Here is a 14,189-nt window from a genome sequence, read left to right on the forward strand (position 1 = left end):
CTCACATGTGTAGAGTGGTGGCCTAGATCAAGGTAACGCGTCCGCTCAGGAAGCGAGAGAATCTAAGCGTGCTGGTTCGAATCACAGCTGAGCCGCCGATATTTTCTCCCCCCCCCCCTCCCCCCTAGACCTTGAGTGGTGGTCTGGACGCTAGTCATTCGGATGAGACGATAAACCGAGGTCCCGTGTGCAGCATGCACTTAGCGCACGTAAAACAACCCACGGCAACAAAGGGGTTGTTCCAGCCCGAATTTCACACAGAGAAATCTGTTGTGATAAAAAGAAATACAAAATACAAAAAATGTGTTGATCTACTATCTACCAACCCAATGCCTACCTATCTTAATTAACTCACTCTCCAACCTACATTACCTGCACACATGAGTTGATCTACTACCTACCAACCCAGTGCCTACCTATCTTAATTAACTCACTCTCCAACCTACATTACCTGCACACATGAGTTGATCTACTACCTACCAACCCAATGCCTACCTATCTTAATTAACCTACTCTCCAACCTACATTACCTGCACACATGTGTTGATCCACAGGGTTCAGGATTCGGATCTTTTGCGATGTGCATTTGATGTGGATCCCCTGTACTTGAAGCACGAAAACGTGGGAGTCATGCCAGATTTCAGAGTGAGTCTGATTCAGAGAAAGAAACAACAACAACAACAACAACAACACACACACACACACACACACACACACACACACACACACACACACACACACACACGCACGCACGCACGCACGCACACACACACACACACACATAATTACTATGTATCTCGAAGGTTTCTGGTTTCACGTGCGTGCACGTTCATGAGAAGCGCTGGTTTATTATTGGTTTCAGCTGCGACTCTCTACACTAAAGTATACCAACAGTACACAAGATCCACACTACACTACACTACACTACACTACACTACACTACACTTTAATGCACTGCCCTGCACTACGCTGCACTGCACTACACAACACTACAATATACTACACTACACCAGACATCACATTACACAAATACGCACACACACACAAACTCTCTCTGTGTCTCTCTCTCTCTGTCTCTCTCTGTCTGTGTCTCTGTCTGTCTGTCTCAGTCTCTCTGTCTCTATCTCTCTATTTCTGTCTCTGTCTCCTCACTCCCAATCTCTCTCTCTCTCTCTCTCTCTCTCTGTCTCAGAAAAAACTGTTGACTCTGACAGAGTGACAGGTACAGGGAATGTAGGAGAAGATGTGGTGAACAAATTAATGCAAGCAATGCAGCAGCAATTCAGCGAGCAAACACGATTAATTAGGAACGATCTTGGAGAAATCAAAGAAGAACTAGGTCAAGTGAAACATCAGTGTGAGGAAATAAACAGGAGATGTGACCGATTAGAGAGAGATCATAGACAGTTGACCACAACAGTGACTGACATGACTGCAGACATACAGAATCTGTTTATGGAATCAGACAACGGAAAGGAAGAAGTACAACACTTATCGGACGCAATTCAGGCAATGAGACAAGAAGTAGACCAACTTAAAACCGACACAGACAGACTAGAAGACTTTTCACGACGTGACAACTTGCGGTTTTATGGGATTCCCCACCTTGAGCCCACTGAGACCTTTGATTCATGTGCAAGTGCAGTAGTAGACGTGCTCAACACTGTGGACGGACAGAAACGCTGGACTCCTGACGACATCGTACGAGCACACCGCACGGGACAAGCACGACAGGGACAGCCACGACCCATGATCGTGCGGTTTACAAGGTGGAGGGACAAAATGACAGTGCTAACTAATAAAGAGACAAGACAGAAACTGCAGGAAGGTGGGGTGAGGGTGGCCAATGACATGACCAAAGCACAGGCCCAGATCGTAGCAAAGGCTAGAAGTGAGGGTAAGAAGGCCTATTTTCACAGAGGTCAGCTCGTGATCGAACCCAGATTCCCAGACAATCGATCATACGCGCAGGTCGTTGGGGGTGGGGGTAATGGTGCAACAATGTCCCGAGACAAACAGACCAATATACAAACACAAACACATCACACTCCACCCCAACAGGAAAAGAGTGTGTCTGATTCGTTCAGTCAAGGCAGGGATTCCCCACCGCTTGACAGTGAGAAGGTGGTGACGAAGGCAGGTGACATCTTGTGGCAGAACTCTCCGTGCGGTGTGAGTGGGGAACCCTCTCCCTCCTCCCCACCTTCTCGTGCTTGTGCACGTGCAAACCAGGACCAGCGGCAGCGTGACGATAGCGGCGGGGGTGGAGATGGTGCCTCCCTCAGTGACGTCGGGGTGAGTTCAGTACGTGAACGACACGAGCCAATCAGAGCTGGCGGGAATTCCCCGATTTATGACGTTGAGTGTCACACCGTGCGTGCAACTCGTAGAGGTTCGGTGACAAGACAGGCGGGGATGCACTCTTACCTGGGGAACCCGCCACGCAAGTCACCCGCAGGTTCAGCTCGTGGCAGGGGAAGAGGTGGTGCTGTCAGTGACAGGAACACGCGTTCTTGTCATGTCAAAAAGCCATAGGACAGGCCCGACCATCCAAAACACTGGTCTTTCCTTAATTATAATGTAGAAAACTTATATAGCAAATTGAAAGACGTTTCCTTTGTAAATTATGTTAATAAATTTGATTTTGTTTGTCTCACTGAATGTTTTCTTGAATCATCGTTTGATTTCAGTGGTGTGTTTACTGATTATGTGAAGTTCTATGCTCCAGCCAAGAAACTGTCCTATCATGGTCGACGCTCAGGTGGTGTGCTGTTGTTGGTGAGAAAGAGTTTAGTTGATAGTGTGAAAGAAATAAAGTTAGAGTGTGATAACACTATTGCTATCAGAGTAAAAAAAGATGTATTTGGTTTAGATAAGGATGTTGTTTTAGTTGCTTGCTATGTCGCTCCAGAAGGAAGTCCTGCATATAATGATAAAACAATCAAAGATGGTGTCTTGATATTAGAAGAAACGTTACTGCAACATTTTGAAAAAGATGAAGTACATTTAATGATCATTGGAGATTTGAATGCCAGAACTGGTAACAAACAACCTGAAATTGAAATTATGACAAATTATATGGATGACTTGGATGACAGTGTGGATGAAGAAAGTGGTGGACGATATTCTAAAGATGAAACTATAAATAATTTTGGTAAAACATTGTTAGACCTGTGTTTCCTGTTTGATATGATTGTCTTGAATGGTTTTTGTGAGAGTGATAAAAAGGGAGAATATACTTTTGTGTCTCCTAATGGATGTAGTGTAATAGACTATTTTCTGGTTTCTGTTGATTTGTTATCGAATTTTGATGTGTATATTGGTGACTGTGTGGATTCATGGCATTTACCAGTTGAGGCAACTTGGAAAAATATTCCTCATAATTACAGTACGAATATGATTCATCAGGGTGAAGAAAAAATTGTATGGTCTGATGAGAATGTTGATGTTTATAAAAACGAGCTTGACAGTGATGAATTCTATAGTAGTATTCAGAAAGCATTTCAGTTATTAGACACTAACTTGAATGATAGCCTAAACCAGTTTGTTACTGCCTTGTATGGAGCCGCTGCATGCATGGTTCGAACAATAGGGAAAGGAAGCAAGATATGTAATGATTGGTTTGATAATGAATGCAAGTGTAAGAAACAAGAAGTTAAAAGGTTACTAAAAAGATTTCAGAGGTGTAAAACACAAATGGACAAGATAGAAAAAAGACAAGCATATGTTACAGCCCGAAAGGAGTATGTGAAATTAAGAAAGTCAAAAGAGGAAGAGTTTGAAAAGAATAGACTAACAATATTAAGAGATTCAATTACTGACTCTAAGACATTCTGGTCAGTGATAAGATCTGTGAACAGAAAAACGTTCGTGTATAATGAGATTTCTATGCAACAGTGGCATGATCATTTCTTTAGAATTTTTAACGACTTTGAAAATGAGTCAACACAAGAAGAAGACAATTTAGTGGAGACAGAGGACGAGTATGAGCCATTGTTTAGCGACCCCATAACTAAAGAAGAGATCATTTCTAGTATCAGACACTTAAAGTCAGGAAAAAGTGCAGGTCCAGACAAAATCATTGGGGAAATGCTGAAGCATGCAAATTCCCTTATAATTGATTTCTTTGTAGAATTATTTAATCAGATGTTTGAAAATGGTACATTTCCACTAGAATGGGCAAAATCAATAATTATTCCTATACATAAAAAAGGTGATGTTAACAACCCAGATAACTATCGTGGAGTATCACTCACAAGCGTTCTAAGTAAAGTTTACACCCACATCTTAAATATGAGACTAACTAATTGGGCTGAGAGGGAGGATAAAATAATTGAAGAACAGGCAGGTTTTAGAGCAACTTATAGCACTGTAGATCATATATTTACATTGTATTCAATGGTGCAAAAATATCTGCTTTGTAACACAAAACTTTATGTTGCTTTTGTTGATTTCAGGAAGGCTTTCGATTCTGTGAATCGTAATGCCCTATGGAATGTTCTGCGTAAAAGTGGTGTGAATGGAAAATTATATATGGCGCTTAGAGGTGTTTACAACTCAGTGCTTGCATGTGTGCGTGTAAAAGGTGTATACTCAAATTATTTCAAATGTTCAACTGGTGTTAAACAAGGATGTCTTTTAAGCCCGCAAATGTTTTCCTTTTTCATAATATAAATGAATTAGCTGTGGAACTTTCCAAAAGAGGTCGGCACGGTATTCAGTTAATACCAGGAGCTATTGAATTATTTCTGTTACTTTTTGCTGACGATGTCATTCTTTTGTCAGGGACGGTAAAAGGTTTACAAAATCAGCTAAATGTATTAAAAGAAGAAGCAGATCGGTTATGTTTGACTGTTAATCTAGATAAAACGAATATTATGGTTTTTAGAATGGGTGGACATTTGTCAATGCATGAAAAATGGTTATACGGAAATACTGAAGTTAGAGTTGTTAATTCATATAAGTATTTGGGAATGATTTTTACAACAAAATTAAGTCTGAATAATGCATGGGAAGAATTTTGCAGAAAAGGTAAAAAAGGCGTCATCGAAATTTTGAAAACACTTAGAAAACTGAACTCTATTGATTCCTGTTTATTTTGGAAAATGTTTGATGTACAAATAGAACCTTTGCTGACATATGCAGCTGAAATCTGGGGACTAACGGTTAACTCGAACATTGAGAGAATACATACTTATGCAATTAAACGTTTTCTGCATGTTCCAATCCATTCATCCAATACGGTTTTATATGGGGAAACTGGAAGATATCCTTTGTATATAAGAACTTTTGTCAAATGTATTAAGTATTGGTTAAAATTGTTAAAGCTTCCACAAACACGTCTGAGCAAACAGGCCTATGACATGATGCTTTTGCAGATGGAGTTAGGTAAAGAAAACTGGTGTTACAAAGTGAATAAGGTTCTGACTGAACATGGTTTTGGAATTGTGTGGTTGTCCCAGGGTGTAGGAAACGAACAGCAGTTTATTGCAGAATTCAGAGACAGACTCATTTGTTCCTTCAAACAAAACTGGCATTCTGACATGGAAAGTAAAGAAAAATATAGTTGGTTCTTTTCTTTTAAAAGTATATTTCAACCAGAAACATATCTCAGAATCATTACAGACAAATGGCACAGAATAAATTATGCGAGATTTAGGTTAAGAACTCTGGGGTTTAATGCAAACAGAAGATGGTTTGAACCTGGGACTTCTATACAGTCACCATGTCCTCTCTGTGGATACCAAGTGGATGATGAAAAACATTTTCTTTTTCAGTGTGAAATGTATAATACTGTGCGAGAAAAATGTATATTCTTTAAAACAGAGATGGCTAAAAGCCATGATGTTGTTACTGTCTTGTCATGTGATAATGAAATCATAATTAGATCGGTTGCAAAATTCATTGCAGAAGCTCAAACAATGAGACAAAGGTACATAAGTCAGAATAGTATCAACAGCATAGAAGACACTTAATTATAGTTAGTACAGAAGTTGCTATTTTATTTGGACAAAACAGAAAACATAACATTGCATACTTAAGTGTATTGTTGAGGCAGTATGTATTGGTTTGGTGTATTTTTGAATGGATGGTCGAGTCAGTCCCCATTCATTTTGGTATTTTATTATCATTACATTGTTGTTTTTCTTTAGTTCCGTTTCGTTGAGTTTTTGTCAGGATGTGACTTAAGTGTTTCCAAGTATTGCATATTTTCTTGGTTTAAACTGACTGAAGGATTCAGAGAAAAAATATAGTTTTTTGTTGTTGTTGTTTTGAAGCTAAAATATATGCATTTATGTTGTTGCCCCCTTGTCAAAAGACTTTTCTTGGCAATGACAATAAATAATTCCAGTGTCCAGTGTCCAGTGTCTCTCTCTGTCTCTCTACCTGTCCTTCTGTCTCTGTCTCTGCCCCCCTCCCCCTACCCCCCTCCCACAATCTCTCTCTCTCTCCCTCCCTCCCTCCTTCTCTCTCTCTCAGTGTCTCTGTCTCTCTCTCTTTCTCTGTCTCTCCCCACCCCCAGTCTCTGTCTCTCTCTGTCTCTGTCGCTGTATATTTGTCCTGTCTCTGTCCCCCTCCACCCCCTCCCCACAATCTCTCTCTCTCTCTCTCTCTCTCTCTCTCTCTCTCTCTCTCCCAGACTTGATTATATTGAGAAGGTTCATTCCTTTGCATGTAAACGTTTTTTGAACATACCACTTAGAGTACCAAACAAGTTTGCATACGGCGAATTAGGACGTTATCCACTGTATATAAATAGTGCAACAAGGTGTATCAAGTACTGGTTAAGGTTTCTGAATATGAATGTGCACCGATTACCGAGACAGGGATATTTGATGTTGTTTAACCTAGACGAATGGGGAAAAAAATGCTGGGTGTCTTTAGTAAAAAATACTTTATTTAGACTAGGGTTTGGATATGTCTGGTTGCAACAAGGCGTTGGTTGTGAGCAAACATTTTTGCCATTATTTAAGCAAAGAATGAAAGATATATTTATGCAGGAGTGGGACGAGTCAGTAATGTCTAAAGATATATATCGTAACTACAGACTGTTTAAAACTGGTTTTCAGTGTGAGCAATATTTTTTGACTTTGTGGATAAAAAGTGTTTTAGGGACTGTTTGGTAAAATTACGGCTTGGTTTACTCCCAATAAATGGATCATCTTTTAGAAGAACATTCAAATGTAATTCAAATTGCGCATGTAAATGTTGTAATGTGATCGAAGATGAAAAACATTTTATAAACAATTGTGTCCTTTGCAATAACCTGCGGCAAAAACATCTGAACTCTGAAGGTCAATCGTATGTTCACTTGCTGAAGAATGGTTCTGTTTACAGTATTCGTAAACTCTGCATTTATATATTTAATGCCCTGAAGATACGACGGGGATTATGTGACAACAATGATGAAAGTTAGAATTAATTTACTATGCACAAGAAGCACTTTTGTTCTACAGGTTTAAGTTAGTACGTATTTTACACTTTGTTGTGGCTGAGTGATCACCATATTGTGTACTTTTGACCTCTTTCTAGGGGCCGGAGGCCTGGAGATTAAAAGTTTTGTTCTTGTTCTTGTTCTCTCTCTGTCTGTCTGTCTGTCTGTCTCTCTGTCTCTCTCTCTCTCTCTCTCTCTCTCTCTCTCTCTGTCGCTTTATCTCTGTCCTTCTGCCTCTGTCTCCCTTAGAGGGTGGAGATTTTTCCAACCAGGTCAACCTGTGTCCGTACATGTTAGTGCCTGGACCCCCTTCGTGTGTATACACACGCAAAAGATCAGATACGCACGTCAAAGATCCTGAATTCCATGTCAACGTTCGGTGGGTTATGGAAACAAGAACATACCCAGCATGCACACCCCCCGAAAACGGAGTATGGCTGCCTAAGTGGCGGGGTAGATGAACAAAACGGTCATATACGTAAAATGTTACATGGCTGCTGAGTGTGCATGTGTGTGAAACTGAAACCTGATTGAATGACACAGGAAACGATTGATGAGCGCCCAAATGGCAGCCGTCAGTCGGCTCTGCCCAGGTAGGCAGCCTGTTGTGCAAATGACTCCGTGTTTGTAAAGCGCTTAGAGCTTGGCGCTGTATAAGTATCCATTTCATTTATTCATTCATTCATTCATTCATTCACTCTAATCATCTCCCCTCTCTCTCTCTTATTACTCATCCACGCCTACGTCGTCTTGTTGTTTATAGTGCCCCTTCATTCCAGCGAATATATTTTCGCTTTTATGGGTTCTTTCACACATGGAATAGTGATGCTGCACACGGGAGTCTGAAGCAGATACATAATTTGGCAGCATTCGATGATGTGTTTATCACACAGCACTGGCAGATTCCGCTGGGACGAAAGTTCCGGTCCCTGAAGATCTGGTTTGTGCTGCGTCTGTTTGGCCTGAAGAAGCTGCAGGAGGATATACGAAAGGTAGGCTTATACATGCCGCTATCTTCTTCAACTTGTTGCTGTTGTTCTTGTTCTTGTTCTTGGTCTTGTTCTTTCTTTCTTTCTTTCTTTCTTTCTTTCTTTCTTTATTCTTCTTTCAACTTCCTCTATCGTTGTTTTCCATCTTTAGTTGAATGATTGAATAATACTGAATGATTTGATCCTGTAGATTTAGTTTGTCCTGTGACTGTTTGACGTGAAGCAAGCAGCAGGACGATGTATGTCATGCACATGTTACTGTTCGTTTTAGTTAGTTAGATAGTTATTCATTTATCTTTTGTTGTTGTTGTTGTTGTTTTATTTCTTTGTTTATTTGTCTGTCTACCTACTTATCTATCTATCTATCTATCTAATAATTCATGTATTTATTTTGTTGTTATTGCTTGGTTAAGGTTGGAAGGTTAAAATGACCGTGAAGGTTAGAATGATTTGGTCCAGAAAGATCTTTATTGTTCGGCCTTTGGGCTGAAGATACAACTAGACGATCGATAAACGCAAGGTTAAAATGTTGAGAAGGGCCCATAGCCAGACTGTTACGAACATCTGGGCAGCGAATTGATAATTACCAGTCCTGTGTCCATGAAGGTCCGGAATAGGAAGGCCGGTATCCAGTCCTCTCCTTACACCTAGATTAACCCTTTCACCGCCAGTCAATATAGAGTGCAAAATTCCCTTGTGCTGTAAACACAGAAAATATGGTGTCTAAGAATATCTGCATGGGGATTCCCCCTAGCCCTGTGATGCGTAGAAAATATGGCCTGTCCTGCCACCAATCGTAAAGAGCAGTAGGTTCATGGAAAACAGACACATGATCTGGTCACCCTTCAGTGACATGGGTCTTCTACCCACCTGCTGCATAAATGCGAGTTTTGCAGTGAAAGGGTTAACCTTCCCTAATATCCTCTCCATCTTCTTCGTTCGTGGGCTGCAACTTCCACGTTCACTCGTATGTACACGAATGGGCTTTAACGTGTATGACCGCTTTTACCACGCCATGTAGGCAGCCATGCTTCGTTTTCGGGGGTCTTTCCTAATATAATTATACACCTAAAGTCAGGTACCCTCGTGTCGGAGTTATGTGTCTCATATAGGGCCGTAACTGGCCGTATTCACGTCAGTGCTCGCGGTGAGCTGTGTAAGTTGTCATACGATATAAAAATTATGTGTCCGCCTTCTCCATGTCTTCGTTTCGCAGATTATAGCATAATAGCCTACATTTTTGCATTGCTATTGTCATTGTAATTTCACATTGCCATGGATTATATGATAGCCTACATTTTTTGTATTATCGTTACAATCTTACATTGCCATGGTTTATATAATATCCTACGTTTTTGTATTGCCATTGTCGTTGTCATATTACATTGCCATCCCTGTTCAATATCTGTAAATGAGACACTCTTTGGTTTTAAAAAAATGATAATGATAATAATAATCTGCATAATTTAAGACAAACCAAAAATCCTGATATATTGTTTAAACATTTCTCTAAAAAGATAGCGAAGAAGACATCTGTCACATGATTTGTATGTCTGTATTGTCTTAAGAAACATTTGTATTTGTATTTGTATTTCTTTTCATCACAACAGATTTCTCTGTGTGAAATTCGGGCTGCTCTCCCCAGGGAGAGCGCGTCGCCATACTACAGCGCCACCCATTTTTTTGTATTTTTTCCTGTGTGCAGTTTTTTTATTTGTTTTTCCTATCGAAGTGGATTTTTCTACAGAATTTTGCCAGGAACAACCCTTTTGTTGCCGTGGGTTCTTTTACGTGCGCTAAGTGCATGCTGCACACGGGACCTCGGTTTATCGTCTCATCCGAATGACTAGCGTCCAGACCACCACTCAAGGTCTAGTGGAGAGAGAGAAAATATCGGCGGCTGAGCCGTGGTTCGAACCAGTGCGCTCAGATTCTCTCGCTTCCTAGGCGGACGCGTTACCTCTAGGCCATCACTCCACATCACGTCATTGCCAACAATACTGTCTGTTGCATGTTTCCAGAACACTTTTCTTTCCTCGTTTTCCTTCCATTTTTGCAGGTAGCCCTTTTGTTTATGACCATAAAAGAAGATTTGTGATGAATGAAAAGAAAAAGAAATGTCAGGTACTCATTCACACCTTGGGGCGAGGAAAATCGGAGCAAAGTGCCTACAAAGGCCTGCATGCACGCACAATACTTTCAGAACAAAACAGTGTAGTGGCTGCAAAAAAAGAAGAAAAAAAAGAAACAACAACAACAACAAAAAAAACACCACACACAAAAAACAAACAAAACAAAACAAAAACAAACAATACCTGGAGAAGTAGCTGAGTTCTCATAGATTTCTATCATAATTATGAAAACTGATGTGCCTGTCGTTTGATTTATTCATGTCTTTTTATTTATTTTTTTTTTAAATCTTTCACTTACTATTGGGTTGTTTTCATTTGTAGCTGATTCTCCAATTAAATCTAACAGGATGTCCGCCTGGCTCATGAGTTGGAGGCAATGGTGAAGAGTGACGTCAGATTTGAGATCGCTGCTGACGTCATATTGGGGCTCGTCTGCTTCAGATTGAAGGTCTGCTCTCTCTCTCTCTCTCTCTCTCCTATTTTCAATAGTTTAGAGAATCACAATGGATCAATTTCAGTAGAGAAGGAAACTGTCATATTCTACATTTCCTAAAGGAAAGGGGAAGGGGTGGGGGGAGGGGAGGGCGCGGGGGTGAACAAAAACTGAGAAAGGGGTGGGAGGGGTTTGCAACTGAACAATAATTTTTTTTTCTGAGTAGGCCCTGTTGGAAACTTTGTGCAAAATGGTGTCCTGTGTGTGCTAAATAATGGAAAACAACACCACTGATGATAAGATGAAGAAGAGATGTACTTCGAAATTTTTCGAAGCGTTTTCCAATAAAACGTTAATCGGACGCAAACAGCACACGCACGCACGCACACACACACACACACACACACACACACACACACACACGCAAACACACACACATTTGAGCTCTCTGTATCTCTTCCTCCCCCCCCCCCCCCCCACGCCCCCGGCCCCCCTCCCCCCCAATTCCCCCCTCCCCCCCGCTCCTCTGTGACAACACGCTCTCTGGCAGCACTGAAACAATCTCTCTCTCTCTCTCTCTCTCTCTCTCTCCAAATAGCTACGTCATAAACTGTTCTATCAATTCTAATTAATGCCTTGTTTTTGTATTCCCTTTGATTAGTGTGTTCTTCGCACTTTATGCTGTATGTATTGTAAACTGTTCACATACCGCTTAAATAGGGGGCCGCGACCTATAATGAATAATTCTTCCGCATCCGCGTACGTACACGCATGCGTATCTCTCTCCCTCTCTCTCTCTCGCTCACTCGCTCACTCTCTGACAGCACTATTCGGGTTCTCCTCCGTTGGGTGGCCTGATGGCGACGTGACATTGACAGCTCCCCTGGCTGTGGAATAATAACAAGAAAAGCAAGGACGTAGCTCGGCACAAGGACCGTAGCTGCAGCCCCACAGTGAAAGCACGTTATCAGAGTGCACAGCAAAGAAAGAACAAAGGAATGAGAACAGTTCACTCCCTATACTTATACAACGTTTTCATTGTTTATTTACTCCTTTGTTTAGGAACAAAACAACGCCATTTTTGGTGGGGGTATGCAAAAATCATAAATGGACAAAGTCATAAAATTTCAGTTAAATAGTTGCAAAATTGACTTGAGTTATAAACATTTGAATGGAAATACGAGTATTTTTTTCCACCCATGAGGCGAATGTTAATTGGTTATTTTCAAGTGCCCCTCGATCCTCTCTCTCTCTCTCTCCATGTATTTATCTAGAAATCTATGTGTTTCTATTTGCTCTTGTCATCCAGAAATGAGACTGTATCAAGTGTCAGTGGCGTTCTGTTTTGTTTTTTTTTTAAACCTCCTTAAATAGATTGCGTGCGGCAGCAACTTATAAGATTTATACACAGTGCCAATTAACATGAAATTTTCATTGCAATATTCTTCTTGCTTAAAGCATGAATATCAGGCACCGTATTATTGGATAACTGGGTAGTGCGACTGGTATGCGATTCACCAGTGTTCGTGTTCGTTTTTCTCATTCTCTCTTCTATCTCAGTCAGTGTCTCTCTGGCTGTGGCAGGGCCTGAACGAGGTCTCTGAGCGTTTACTTCGATTCTTGAACGCCGACGGCAAGATTCATCTGGTTCCTTCCAAACTGAAGGATACCTTTTTTCTGCGTCTCGCCATCTGCAGTCCTGTCTGCGAAAGCGCTGACATCGGGCACGCTTGGGACGTCATCAGGAAAGCAGCTGACGTAGTGCTGACGTCACAGGCAAATCAAGCACCGTAACCATAGTGATCAGAGGCAAATTTTAAAATAAAACCAGAGAGAACAAGAGAGAGATAGAGAGGGGCGAGAGGACAAAAACTCTAAACATCCTATCCATGATTGTTAATCAGATACTATGCAGAGCATAATTCTGTGTGTGTGTGTGTGTGTGTGTGTGTGTGTGTGTGTGTGTGTGTTTATTTTTTGTAATATGCTCAAAGGAGGCCACAAAAAAAAGAAGTCATTTTAGCTGTAAGATGATCAGATTTGCAAATGTTTCCTAGCTGTACTTTTGGAGTTAAAAGACATTTGTGTTTTCTCAACTTTTATGTGACATTGTGTGTGTAGTCAAGAGAAATATTGATTACAGTGCTGCAAAACAGGATCGTTTATCGAAGAGTCGATTGATTATTTCTGTCTTATATTGTTGTTTTTTCCACCCAAGACGGAAAAATACAACAAGCAACAGTGTCGAGTTTTGTGCGCGCTCACTCGCGTTGTGTGTTGGAGTGGGGGTGGGGGTGGGGTTGGGGGTCGTTTTGTGTCAAATCAGTAAGTATAATACTTATGTAGTATACCTACTAATAAGTATAAATGATAATCAGTTTGGCAAAAACAGTTCTACTCAAAGCTCAGCTTTTTGTTTGTTTTTGTGTTTTATGTTATCTGGAAAATAACTCACACGCCTTTTTCCCTTTAAAAAAAATCTAGGATAACAAAACTGTTTTTTGTTTGTTTGTTTTTTGTTGTTTTCCTTTTTTTTTCTTTTTGTAGTGTTAGTAAATGTTGTTATTGTTTATTGATCTGAGACGTATGTGCATAAAGATCATAATAATATACATTGTATAGTAATCACATAGGCTAAATCACACACACACACACATTTCTGTGTTGTCTTATGTGTGTATTCTCTGTGAGCCAACTTGCGGGCGTGCGGGCGTGTGTGTGTGTGGTGGAAAGGTGAGTGAGGGTGTGAATGTGTGTGACATAACGTGATTTTTTTTTTTTTTTTTTTCATAACCAGAGCTGAGATTAAAAAAACTTCTTTTTTTTAAATGCAGATGACCACCGCTTCCAAAATAACATTGCGAAGATGCTCACGGACGGTAAAGGGGGATAATAGGCGTGATGTACTGTTGACCACATCAAATTTGAATCCTTCAATGACAATAATCAGGTCTACTGAACACTTTCCGAAGATATTTTTTGTTATGTTTCATATGAAATTCGTCTCCTTGATGAGATTCCTCAGAGGAATACAAACGAATATGATCACAGAACTTTGTTGTGTTTGTAGGTCTTGTTTTTGCTGTCAATTTTAATAAAACATCACGCATGTCCTACATCATGACCTTGATGCTGGTGGCATTCAAGAATTTGAATGAGATGAATTATCTTTTTCTGTTTGTTTTTTTTTAATAATTTTT

General features: G+C 40.4%; 1 protein-coding gene across 4 annotated transcripts in view; it reads left to right on the plus strand.

Moving 5' to 3' along the window:
• The window catches only part of LOC143289972 (aromatic-L-amino-acid decarboxylase-like), a 30,811-nt gene extending 16,622 nt beyond the window's left edge, over positions 1 to 14,189 (plus strand). For 3 of the 4 annotated variants that reach the window (XM_076599255.1, XM_076599253.1, XM_076599254.1), the window contains 5 exons: positions 555 to 645; positions 2,158 to 2,295; positions 8,329 to 8,427; positions 10,903 to 11,004; positions 12,574 to 14,189. In XM_076599255.1, the coding sequence (XP_076455370.1) occupies positions 555 to 645; positions 2,158 to 2,295; positions 8,329 to 8,427; positions 10,903 to 11,004; positions 12,574 to 12,783 (640 nt within the window). In that variant the 3' untranslated portion in view covers positions 12,784 to 14,189. The remainder of the gene's footprint in view (positions 1 to 554; positions 646 to 2,157; positions 2,296 to 8,328; positions 8,428 to 10,902; positions 11,005 to 12,573) is intronic. The other variant, XM_076599256.1, reaches the window with a different exon arrangement.

Source organism: Babylonia areolata, chromosome 14 (assembly GCF_041734735.1).
Source record: "Babylonia areolata isolate BAREFJ2019XMU chromosome 14, ASM4173473v1, whole genome shotgun sequence".
In the NCBI taxonomy this organism is placed as follows: domain Eukaryota; kingdom Metazoa; phylum Mollusca; class Gastropoda; order Neogastropoda; family Buccinidae; genus Babylonia; species Babylonia areolata.